Below are 13127 nucleotides of genomic sequence, written 5' to 3'. Positions count from 1 at the left end.
TTAGATTGACCTCTCCCTATACCTCCTTATCTCATGCATACGTTTAGTCTAGGTAGGTAGGTAGATTAGATGGCAAGAGTGCCATGGGTATACTAGAAGTAGCACTAGAGTGCCGTTTCGATACCATAAAGTAGACCACTACCGGTAGAAAATTACAAAACTTAAAAGAAGAAAAACCATCTACAGCCATCCAGTTCTGTTGATGTAGTGGAGTAGAGAGAAGGGATACAGGTTGGAGAACTACCTCAAGTTATCCCCAAAGGCGCACTAAGGAACCTCAAGCGCCTAGGAGCCAACCTCGGACAATTACAAGGAAAGTGATCAACAGTATGTTTCTCTGCAGGATCCCCATAGATTTTGCAATGGAATGCGGACATCAATTAAACATCTATACTAATATTATAAAGAGGAAAACTTTGTTTGTTTGTTTGTTACGAATAGGCTCAAAAACTACTGGACCGATTTTAAAAATTCTTTCACCATTCGAAAGCTACATTATCCACGAGTAACATGGATTATATTTTATTTTGAAAATAGGGCTCGAGATATAGGTCAAAACGTGGACCCGGGTAACCTTCGGACGTGTATGTACAATATGGGTATCAAATGAAAGCTGTTGGTGAATGCTTTAGTACAGAGTATTTTTCATGCCGCTCCGTGACTGGGGTCTCGAGATATAGGTCAAAACGTGGACCCGGGTAACCTTCGGATGTGTATGTACAATATGGGTATCAAATTGAAGCTGTTGGTGAATGCTTTAGTACAGAGTATTTTTCATGCCGCTCCGTGACTGGGGTCTCGAGATATAGGTCAAAAGGTGGACCCGGGTAACCTTTGGTTGTGTATGTACAATATGGGTATCAAATGAAAGCTGTTGATAAGTGCTTTAATATGGGGTAATTTTCATACCTATTGATGACTAGGGTCTGGAAATATATGCCAAAACGTGGACCCGCCGTGTCTTTGCACCGAATTAAACCAAACTTACACACATTGTTAAGGAGGTATTGAAAATGGTTTCCGTATAGTTTGGATTCCTATTGGTAGATAGGGTCTCGAGATATAGGTCAAAACGTGGACCCGGGTAACCTTCGGATGTGTATGTACAATATGGGTATCAAATGGAAGCTGTTGGTGAATGCTTTAGTTCAGAGTATTTCCATCCGCTCCGTGACTAGGGTCTCGAGATAGAGACCAAAACGTGGACCCTAGAATGTGTTTGTACAATATGGATATCAAATGAAAGCTGTTGATAAGTGCTTTAATACGGGGTAATTTTCATACCTATTGATGACTAGGGTCTCGAAATATATGCCAAAACGTGGACCCGCCGTGTCTTTGAACCGAATTAAACCAAACTTACACACATTGTTAAGTAGATATTGAAGATGATTTCCGTATAGTTTGAATACCTATTGGTAGATAGGGTCTCGAGATATAGGTCAAAACGTGGACCCGGGTAACCTTCGGATGTGTATGTACAATATGGGTATCAAATGGAAGCTGTTGGTGAATGCTTTAGTTCAGAGTATTTTTCATGCCACTCCGTGACTAGGGTCTCGAGATAGAGACCAAAACGTGGACCCTAGAATGTGTTTGTACAATATGGATATCAAATGAAAGCTGTTGATAAGTGCTTTAATACGGGGTAATTTTCATACCTATTGATGACTAGGGTCTCGAAATATATGCCAAAACGTGGACCCGCCGTGTCTTTGAACCGAATTAAACCAAACTTACACACATTGTTAAGTAGATATTGAAGATGATTTCCGTATAGTTTGAATACCTATTGGTAGATAGGGTCTCGAGATATAGGTCAAAACGTGGACCCGGGTAACCTTCGGATGTGTATGTACAATATGGATATCAAATTGAAGCTGTTGGGGAATGCTTTAGTACAGAGTATTTTTCATGCCGCTCCGTGACTGGGGTCTCGAGATATAGGTCAAAACGTGGACCCGGGTAACCTTTGGTTGTGTATGTACAATATGGGTATCAAATGAAAGCTGTTGATAAGTGCTTTAATACGGGGTAATTTTCATACCTATTGATGACTAGGGTCTCGAAATATATGCCAAAACATGGACCCGCCGTGTCTTCGCACCGAATTAAACCAAACTTACGCACATTGTTAAGTAAGTATTGAAAATTGGTTTCGTAAAGTTTGGTTGTAATTCGGAGCACTGGCAACGGGTACAGCGTTCTTTTGAACCATCCATAATGTCGCTTACTTTTTTAACGCTTGGGGCGGAACTGAACTGTCAAATTGACAGTGTGAGTTACAATGGGTCTATATTTCTTTCTGATTTGGATGCCATAAGGAAAAAACGTAAGTGCAACATGTAAAAATTGTTTGTGAATTTTTTTGGAGTGGATTTTGGAACAGTGAATAATTTCTTACGAAATTTGAGAATTTAATGTGAAATCCGAATGAAATTATGTGTTCGTGAAAAAAAAATTTTTTTCGTTTTTTTTTTTGAAAAATATAAATGGATAATGGTTAAAAAAGCTCCAATGGATCAGGAAAAAAGACGATTGTTTATTCATATGCGTTGATTTGACATTTAAAAACAATCTTCTTTTTTCCTGATTTTCAATTTATATTTTATATTTATTCAAAAACAAATAGAAAAACAAAAAATATTGTTTATGCCAAAGCGCTTGAATAAAGAATAAAGAAATAAATAATATGAAAATCATATATTTTCTGTTCTAAACCATATCTATTCTATTTTAGTGTGCCCAGCGAAGGGGGCCGGGTTTGCTAGTCCTAAATAAAGCCAACAGCTTCTCTCTTCTTAATTCTTCTCTCAAATGAGGTTTTGCCTTTTTTCTCTTCAACAGCTATCAACGTACCGAAAACTTTCAGAGCTAAACTCCTTAGCCACCGCATCGTCTGTGGCATTCGACGTCGCTCCAAAAATTTTCCACGGAGCTTTACTCTTGAATACTTGTTAGATCGCCTCTTTAGATGTTTTTAGCGTACACACCTCTGCGACTTAAATTAGGACAGATAAGATGACAAACGGTTGGTTTTTGGTCGTCAACAAGCTACTTTGTTCCTCTTTTGCTTACTCAACATAAATCAGGATTTATTGCAAAGAGTGATCTTTGAATTCCAAAGTTGATATTGTCATCGATATTATAACTTGTGTCCAAGTAAACCAAGTCAAATTACAGTGTACTGCTTCTATAAGCGATTATTCGCCTCATCCTCCTTAATTGTCCAGTCTATTTACTTTGCTTCTTTATTGCATTATGAGCACTCAAACGTGTAAGACCGCGAGATCGTTCTGGTCACGCGTGGATTGTGGTATTAGCGTGCGTGGCATTCTCCTAAGACTAGCAAAGACTCAATTGTTGGACGCGGTGGGTGTATTAACCGGGCATTTTCTGTAGTTATCCCTGCTATGAGACTTAATATTACTTAGAGCTCCTTTAGCAGCAACTGCCTGCCAAATTATCTCAACACCTACTCCCAACTGCCCTACTTTCGCGAAACTAAGGCTAAGGCAACTCGGCTATATAGTTAAGACACGCCTGCAGAACGGAATACTAACCGCTGCTGACATTCATATGTACGATGCAGTTACCACAGTCATTATTAGGTATTTCCGCTTGTCTACCCCACTCTTTCCTTTCTCCTCTTTTCCTTTCACAACAAATAAATTCTGGATTCAAATCCTGGTATTTCCTCTTATATTTGGGGGAGTAACGAGCCAACATAACTTAACCCAACCGACGTCCGATTAAAAAAGGTCTCGAGTTGTCAAAATTGTTAGGTTTATCTGGTGAATATCGAGTCAATAGAAGATTTATCACTTCTGAAGTCATAGTAGTAAGACCTAAGCAATTCCGCGGCTTTGGGTTTTAATTACTCACAGTCAATAGAGTTGGAAATTCGTCCACCTAATCTTTAACCGCGGAATTGCTATTCTTAATTTACCATCGTCAAGCGTTAGGGACTCGACTTCGCCGTCCACTTAGAGGAAGTCACAAGATTTTTACATCTTCTACTTAGTTCACTGATGTGATTATAGAGAAGTGGTCCGACCACAAATTAAGTGAGCCCAGAACATTTTTCAATAAGCCACCGCCTTATTTTTTATCATTTGGCTAGGGCCTCGAGAAATTGTTGTTGCTGTATTAGTACAAAATATTTCTTGGTAACAGATCTTAGCCGGATATAAATTTGCGCTCCCTCTTCATTCAGAAAATACGTCTTACTTCTTTCAAACCCCTTTTCGTTGCTCCCGTGCCGTTCACATCGCTCTGTGGAGAGCCTTCGTCCCTTATACTGCAATATATTTATGTAAATTGAGCGGCTACTGTAGCCGAATGGGTTGGTGCGGGACTACCATTCTGGAGTGCGTAGGTTCAAATCTACGGGCATGAAACAGCGAAATGATAGGAAAAGTTATTTTTAAGGTACGGCGCACTAGACAGGGCTAGTTTACTGGGGTGGCAGCTCTTGGTTGGGAAACCCCCCCCCCCCCCCCCCCCGAGTCATTCCGGTAGTGCAGAACCGGCTACCATGGGAATGTGCTCAAAATAAAATGCTCAGCAAACAGTTTCTGCTTGGATCCTATCGAAGGTTTCTTCCCTGCATACGCCTTCCAGGCACGTCAGGAGCCATGTCCTCAACTATTCTGACGAGATCCAGGACAAAACAAACCTACAACTATTGGACCGGACAGTATATAGACAGACACCAAACGACAATCATCGGGAGACGCTTACCCACATCCCAAACTACCAACACCCGAATGCCGTTATGGGTGACCAACCCCCACCTATTGCAGATGAACAGCTCCAGCGTCCCCGTGAGACATGCGTAACACTGGCACAATAACGTTTTGGATACTGTAACAGACTAAGCTCCTGCCTATCCAGAATCGGTCCCTACGTACCCAACATAAGTATGTCCAGCATGCGAAGGCACTCCGCACTACACTCACCACCTATTTCCATGTCCTATCAAACCTTCTCACCTAACACTCCTCTCCCTCTGGTCCCAACCCTTCGAAACAGCAAGTTTTCTTGCTCTACCGTTAGATGAGCTAGACGACGAATGTACTCACCATTGCACTCACAGGGTTTAGTAAGTTGTTACAACAACAACAACAAAATATTTCTAATAGCGGTCACCCCTCGGCAGGCAATGGTAAACCGTCGAATGTATTTCTGCCATGAAAAAGCTGCTCAAAAAAATATTTGCCGTTCGGAGTCGGCTTGAAACTGAACGAACGAGACGAGACGCACGCCACAAATAGGAGGAAGAGTGCGGCCAAACACTTAACAGAAGTGTACGCGCCAATTATTTATTTATAGTCTGTCAAAAAAGGACCGGGAATTGTTCAATAAAACGCAAAATAATTTAATCATCCAAATTTATTTTGTCGCCTTCAAAATAGGCTCCATTCGAAGCAATATACATATGCCAACGATTAGTCTAGTCATCAAAGCACCTTTTAAACGCGTTTGAAGAGATCTTCTTCGGCTCTTTCAGCGAAGTGGCCTCTGTCTACTCAAAGCGGAGTCCGCGGAGTGGCAATTTAAGTTTTGGTAAAAGGAAAAAGTCACAGGGGCTAAATCCGGTAGAGTGGTGGTTGTGCGATGATATTTCTCGAGTTTTTGGTCAAAAAAGTGTTCACAATATGAGCCTTGTGAGACGGTGCGTTATAATGGTGCAAGGTCCATGAGTTTCCTTTCCACACGTTTCCTACGCACATTCTCTCTCAAACGTCGCATAACTTCCAAATAATATTCTTTATTTGCCATAGAACCATTTGGAATGAATTAAAAGTCGGGCGCAGTCAAATCTGGCGAACAAGGTGGCCAAGGTAAATCTGAATTTTCGGAAATCAGACGTTCGCCAAAAATTTCACACAGCAGGTCCATAGTTTGCCTAGCAGTATGCGCAGTTGCTCCATCTTGTTGAAACCACAAATTGGGATACTGCTCCACCATTGGCCGCAAAAAGTTTTCAATCAATGTTCTGTAAGAAGCTCCTGAAATCGATTCCGGCGTTTCATCTCATTTCCGAGGAAATATGGACCGATAACTCTAGTGGCCGTAACACCGCACCAAACAGTACATTTAGATGGGTGCAACAGATGTTGGTGTGTTGCTTTGGATTTTCAGAGCCCCACAATCTACAGTTTTGTTTGTTGACATAACCATTTAAATGGAAATGCGTTTTATCCGACATATGCCGATATTTACGCTGCGTTAAAACAATTGATTGTTGACAAAAAGAGAAAAATAAATATGTCAAAAAATAAAAAAGTTATTTGTGCTTAACATTACTAGGTCTTATTTGGCCCACCCTGTACCTCTCTCAAACTTAAATAAAGTTTTCCAGCACCATTTTTCATCAGTTGAAGACGGTGATGGGCTATCAGAGCGGGGCAAAGCTTCCACGACTTCTCGGCCCTATGCAAAAGCCGTAGTATACCACTCGTAGACCCGTGTTTTTGATAAAGCACACTCGCCATGGGCTTCCTGCAACTGTTTCAACGATTCGGCACACGAAATCCCGTTCAAACACACAAAATAATTAAATTCTTTGCTCGATATTTTTATCCATAGTGAAAATCGCAGAGCACACGTAATTGAGATCACGCTCAAACACTTGTACCAACATTCCAGCAAAAAAAAAATTATACATTGTATAACGCACGCTTTTAAATGAACAATTCACGATATTTTTTTTGACAGAATGTATTTTTATTTATGTAAATTACAGCGCACTTTCGGGTCGAAGCTGAATAATCGGAGGAGGTGCGCAGCGCAGCGACGAGCGTGAAGCGACTAACTTGTTCGCCCTCTTGCTTTTTTCGATAAAAAACATTTTTTTGTTTCAGTTTGGCAGAAAAGGCAGTTGTTAAATAGTTAAAAATAAATTTTTAATAGTAGGTTCTTGGGAATAAATGGCAAAATGTGTGCCAAAGCTGTAGCAAAAACGAGCACAGAAACTTTTTTCTTGTAATTATCTTTTACATTCCACTGAGAAACTTAAACAGGAATAAGTATCTTCCGCCAACTCTTTCAAGTGCTTTTTAATCCTGCTTATAGAAGCCGTCTTCCGTTCGGAGACGTCTTGTCTTCCATGCCACAATCCATGTTAAATCCCTTATTTGCTAAAAATAAAATTGAGTTCGTGGGTATTTACATTTCTATAGTTCTAAATTAGCGAAATGCTAGAGTAAAATGAGATATCATACTTAATATGTAATATCAAGCGTTTTTCTGCTTTATAACTTTATTACATTTTGTTTGCATTTATAATTATTCGATAAGCCGTTGAATTTGAAAATGTTTACTATTCTATGTATTTCAAGAAATCACTGCAAACACTATTACAATATATTTTGTATAGCTGTTTTTATGTTTACGTATAGTTTACTATCCTTTTTTTAATATGCGAGAATATTTATTTTTCAATAATTTAAAATTTTTATATATATATAGTTTTTTTTGTGTTTTTGTCTTTCTCTTTACGTTTTGTAATTACGTAAAGCATGGATACGCAGCAATTATATTTATGATTATAAATATGAAATAATTTGCGTTGCAGCAATTAAATTTACATCCACACAAAATGTACTAAAATGTGCACCATAGCTTAAAATACAACGCACATCAATTCATTTTAAACAACCGATGCGACCCACTTGAATTTGCTGCTGCTCTGCACTTCATGATGATAGAAATTACACTCCAACTTATTTATGCAATTCTTGCCAAATCGACATGGTTTGGGATGGTAGAAAGTGCACCCAACCTTTGTGCATGTGGGGTAGTATTTGCACATGGTGCTAGCGGCTGTTGTGGCTGAAATCGATTTGTAATTTTGTACAGGCACGACGTGGGAGGCTGTGGAGAAAAACGTTTAATATTTACAAATATCAGTGAATTCATGTCTTTTTCAAATATTGACTTACATAAAGGCGGCGCTTGTGGTACCAGTTGTGCCGGATCACGCGGTCCGCTGTGCGAGTAATTGCAGTCCAGATTAGTGCAGGCGAGATCGTATTTGCAGTGCGGGTGTGAGTACAAGCATTTATCTGCATATTTGCAGTTGGGGAAACTTTTACATGGCGCCGTCGGATGATAATAATCACAAAATTGTTTTGTGCAATTTGGGTGATATTTACAACGTTCCTTTGTCTTGAGCACACGCACCGCTGCTGAGTCCAAGGTGACGGAGCTCACTTAAGAGAAGAAAGATGCATGATTTTCAATGCTATTGAATACAAAAAAAAAAAAAAATAAGTATAAAATACTTACGAGAAGGTATGTTGTCATACTTTTTCGCCTCCACATTTCGCGTTGAGATCTTGCGCCGCTCCTCGCCACTCTGGCGATCAGCGGAATAATCGCGTGATGCAGCACGTTCGTGAATTCGTTCACGGTCACGCTCACGATCACGTTCCCTCTCTCGTCCCCGTTCACGCTCCCGTTCACGATCACGATCGCGTTCACGTTCGCGTTCTCTCTCGTATGCGCTATCCTCACTTTTGGAACGTCGTTTACTTGCTGAAACATTATCACGATCGTAATAATCTAAGTCACGCGATCTACTGTCATGTTGACTACTAATTGGCGTGCGTTTACTTTTGGGCGGGGTTTTCGACGATACGCCCTGCTCTGATTTTCTTGTCGGAGTTGGTGTAGCCGAGCGTGCGCTTTGATTGTTTCGGTCTTCGCTGTGCGTCCGCTTGTGTTTGCGTTGTGGATTGTCATTGCTAACAACCACAGTCGAGGACAACTTTTTTGGGCTCATCTCTTCGTCGTCTGTATCATTTTTAATGATGATCTTTTTAATTTCTTTTGGCTTGCGGTAGGCTTCAATTAAATCAGAGCGCCGTAGTGGCGGTGTTGCTGGCAATGAGTTCGACGAGTCGTGATCACTGATGCGTGGTACTGTTGAGGTTGGCACCACTTTCGCAGAAAGACGCGATTTAATGTTTGAACGGCGACTGTTGTGTTCTTTCTCGCGTGCGGCTGGTGGTCTTGCGCCTTGCGTTACTGTTGTTGTTGTGGTTGTAGATGAGGCTTCCGCGCGTTTAGAACGCGAAATCGAAGATGAAGATGACACTTGTTGCAATGGCGATTCAGAACGTGCGCGTTTCAATGCGGCTGAAGCTCTATTCATGAACTTCAATGCAGATTTTTCATCTGTAATGGTATAGTGTGTGAAATGTTTTATATTGGCATTACTGTATCCAAATACATTAAAGTTTTAACTCACCATTAAGGGTAACCACAAACTGCGTTTTCCTTTGCGAGCCCTTATCCAAAGAGGTCTTGTCATTATCATTTCCATCTTCAGTCGTTTCATCAGTTCTGTAAAGATAAGAAAAACATAAATTAAAAACGTTGAGTAAATGTAAAGTGTGAAAAAATGGCAATAACTTACTCGTCACTTTCGTTACTCTCCTGATCCTCATTTTTTATGCGTATCATTTGCGGTACGTACACGTATTCGTGATTGGAATCAACCCGTTGGAACACCGTGCCTGGCACATATTTCTCCTCCAATTTTACTTCTTCCCCTTCATCTTCTTCAAAATCTGCCTGGTCGGTACCAACAATCTCATTCATTTCCGCTCGCCGTCGTTTCCGCAATGGCATATCGCTTTCCACTTTTATTACAAGATTTTGCGTTGCACGCCTAAACAAATTCGATGTGGAGGAAGTGGATGTGACTTTCGCGCCACGATTTAGTCTCTCGCGATAGCCTTTGGTATACAGTTTGCGCTCATCTGTAGGATCTTTTACAATATTACTAATTTTATTTGCTGCCACCTTCTGTTCTTTGTGTCGTGACTTAATTATAGTGGATCGTTGTGCTTCGGCAACGGCACGTAACAACAGCGTCTTGCAAGCCTGTTTACTGGGTGAGACTGGGGCGCGAGGCTTAATTTTTATAATTGAATTCAATGATTTGTCCTCCTCCTCCGATGATTCGACTGGTTTGACGGGCGCTACGATAACACGCGAACCGATACGTTGGCGCTGCGTTTGCGACGAATGTGAAGGTGACGCATCTTCATTGGCACTATCTTCTTCGCTATCCGAAGAGGTTCCTGATGTTGATGAGGAGCCATCATTACCATCATCGTCACTATTTGCGTCGACAATATCCTTCTTGGCATAATGGGGTTTAACTATAGCTGATACAGTAATGTTGGGCAGTGCGCGATTGTGGTTAGTCGATGTGGTGCGACGTAGTATTGGCGATAACGAGCGTCGCATTCTTGGTTCATTCTCCTTACGCCTATTAACTTGATCGCGGCTTCGGTCTCTGCCTCGATCTCTTTGGCGTTCACGTTCACGCTCCAAATCGCGATCTTTACGCCTGTCTTCACTTCTGCCACGCAATTGTGCCGGACCACGATTTCTTTCACGCTCCCTTTCTCTATCGCGTTCTCGTTCTCGCTGCCGTTCCCTTTCTCTTATCCTTTCACGTTCAAGTTCTCTATCTTTATCGCGCTCTCGTTCTCTTTCGCGATCATTGCCGTTGTCTTTCCTACGGAAGGAAGGCACGAATAGTTGTTTATCTTCCCGTTGGCGACGAACTGGAAATTGCGGTTCGCGTGCTGCTGGCAGACGTACGCCCAATCGCTCATGCACAGGCCTTTTAGTTGCCTCAAACGGGGTCTCGCGTTTATCACGCTCGTGATCCCGGTTCCATTGCTTGTCATGAACGCTTTCTTTCTCTCTTTCCTGATTTTGCTGTTTTGATGGGGATTGACCTCGTCCTCCACTACTATTTAATTGTTCACTGGTTTTTATCATTTTTTTGGCAACTAATTCTTGAGGCGGAGGTGTGAAATGCGAAGATATATCTGCTATTTCCTTTTCTGTAGATATCGGTTCCTGTATTTGTTTCTCGCCTGCGTCAAAAATTATCGGGCTTCTCCTCGCGCTAATTTGCTGTTCGGTTTGTATGGTTGAAATCTGAAAATATACATATACATTACATTATTTAAATATGCGCAAAAAGTTGTATTTATTTTATTACCATTTCAGTTTCTTGTGGGCTAACATTTTCCCCTTCCTCGTCCTCCATGCCATCTTCCTTCAAATTAATGAAATCATCATCATCATCAGTGTTATCATCCAGTTCACCTAACTGCCGTAAATGCTTTTTAGCTGCATAGATTTTCTTTTGTATTTCTGCCAACTCCGCCAAATCTTTCTCCCTATTGCCACTGCTTACCGGCGCAGTTGATCCTGAGCTCTTTCTGTTAACGCTGTCACCATCTCCGCCAGCGCCATTGCAACGTTCGTCTTGGATTGGTGTAATATCTATTGCTGATATAGACTTTTCATTTATAGACTTGGTTGTTGGGGTTTTTGTTGTTGTGTCAGTACTCGTCGTTTTGGTGTTGCTTTTAGCTTTTTTAATGTGCGCTGTCGCTTCAGCAGTTGTGCTGAGTGTTTTCTTTGCTTTTTCAAGAAATACATCAGCAAATACGTCAGTAATAGAGTTAATGGGTGGCACTGTTGGTGCGTTGGTAGCACCTGCTGATTTTTCGGTAGTGTTCACAGACGTACTTTGCACTTCATCTGCTGATTTTTTTGATGTGGATGTTTTTCGATCTCTTTTGCTAGTTTTACGATCCTTCTTGCTTACCACTTCTTGTTTTGGTTCTGCTTTACGTTTTTTAGTTGCTGGACACAGATCATGAGAACAAAAGTTTAGTAATCTTTTATTAAATATTAAAAAACAAACAGTTACTTACCACTAACTGCCGGCAAAGTGACTTCTTGCAACTTCTGCAGCACCTCATGCAGCCAAGTTACAAACAGTTCAGTCTGCGAGCCCAGAAAAAGATTAAGGTCGGCAATCATTTGCTGTTTGGAACGCTTGTTTGCCACCATAATCATCACATAATCAGGCAATTCATCGTCTATGTAGCCGGCAGTGCCACCAGTGCCTAACTCTAAGAGCTTGGCTTTTACAGCACTCTGGGAAAAGCAGAATTCATGCAATTAATGGAAGGCTTGCACACACAAATGTTTAATCAATAAATTTTTGATATTGAAATCACCAATGACTCTTTACTAGCAGCACTGAGCCATGCTTAAAAATGTTAACTGTCGCTATAAAGTTATGCGGTATTTTACGAATAACTCCTTTCAATATAAACTTACCCGCATTTTCTGGCCAATTTCACTGCCAAAGTTTTCCATTTTTTACAAATTTGCGAGAGTCAAATAAAAAACCTATGAAAATTCCTTATCCTTTCTACTACTTGTCGACGGTGAAAAATATTGCAATGGATTGGCGAAAATTGAGAACAAATGTCAAATAAATAAAGCGCAGCCGAAAAGAAGAAATACACAAATGCAGGGTTGTAATTTCAAAGTTACCACTGTCCTTAGCATGGTGAATTTGGGGTCAATTGATTCTAGATATTATGAAGGTAATTGAGGATAAAAAACATTACCTGGGCAAATTCAATATAAAGGACTAACAGAGGCAGCGAGGAACAGACCTAAATTCAATGGCATCCTTTATCATATATGGCACAACCCTAAGGCTAAGCCCAAAATAACGTTTGTATTCAATCGCGAAGATCCAGCCATAGATACGCCGGTCATGAAGAGTATAAAGGAATACACATTGAGTATGTAGTAACCATAAAAATCAGCTGAATTGATTTCTTCGTATCTATTTGATCTCTAACAAGGCGAATTTATTAATGAATACGGTTCGATCTCTAAATAGTTAAATTTTGTTTAAATTACCTTGATAAACTTTGTTTGTAGATTTTGACATTCTATGGATCAAAAATGCAAAAAAAAGAGGTTGTCTGTAAAGTCGGTTTACTGACGATAGTTTAACGTGACAACGTCATAAGAAAATACTGATGTAATGGTTGCAATTTTCAAACCAAAATTTTAATTTTATTAGTTTAATAGATATTTTATATGGATATAGAGGAGGAGGTAAATGGAATCGCAATGGAATAGGTTAAGTTACATTTACACAAACGTGCAAAATGACGAAACATTTATCAAATCATGAAAGATATGTTCAATTTCGATTGTGCATCAGACGTTAATAAGTCAACAACACAAAGAGGCACCATCATCGATTTGCCTTT

The 13127-nt window shown here is 40.4% G+C and overlaps 1 protein-coding gene across 1 annotated transcript; it reads right to left on the bottom strand.

The window, feature by feature from the left end:
- Positions 1-7229: 7229 nt before the first annotated feature.
- On the bottom strand, positions 7230-12310 carry LOC129235848 (zinc finger CCCH domain-containing protein 13). Its single transcript, XM_054869899.1, has 8 exons — positions 12172-12310; positions 11760-11985; positions 11036-11688; positions 9428-10971; positions 9260-9354; positions 8296-9186; positions 7950-8219; positions 7230-7881 (listed from the first exon to the last, which is right to left on the bottom strand). The coding sequence occupies exons 1-8, from the start codon at positions 12208-12210 to the stop codon at positions 7658-7660; spliced, it is 3942 nt and encodes a 1313-aa protein (XP_054725874.1). The 5' UTR covers positions 12211-12310; the 3' UTR covers positions 7230-7657.
- Between the last annotated feature and the right edge of the window lie 817 nt (positions 12311-13127).

Source organism: Anastrepha obliqua, chromosome 1 (genome assembly GCF_027943255.1).
Source record: "Anastrepha obliqua isolate idAnaObli1 chromosome 1, idAnaObli1_1.0, whole genome shotgun sequence".
NCBI lineage: Eukaryota > Metazoa > Arthropoda > Insecta > Diptera > Tephritidae > Anastrepha > Anastrepha obliqua.
This window is presented reverse-complemented; position numbering and strand designations above follow the sequence as displayed.

Bases quoted from the DNA above. Each gene is read 5' to 3' on its own strand.
- LOC129235848 (XM_054869899.1), bottom strand. From the start codon at position 12,210: ATGGAAAACTTTGGCAGTGAAATTGGCCAGAAAATGCGG. The intron at 11,986-12,171 runs GTAAGTTTATAT...TGCTTTTCCCAG, and splicing joins AAATTGGCCAGAAAATGCGG to AGTGCTGTAAAAGCCAAGCT. The intron at 11,689-11,759 runs GTAAGTAACTGT...ATCTGTGTCCAG, and splicing joins CACTTTGCCGGCAGTTAGTG to CAACTAAAAAACGTAAAGCA.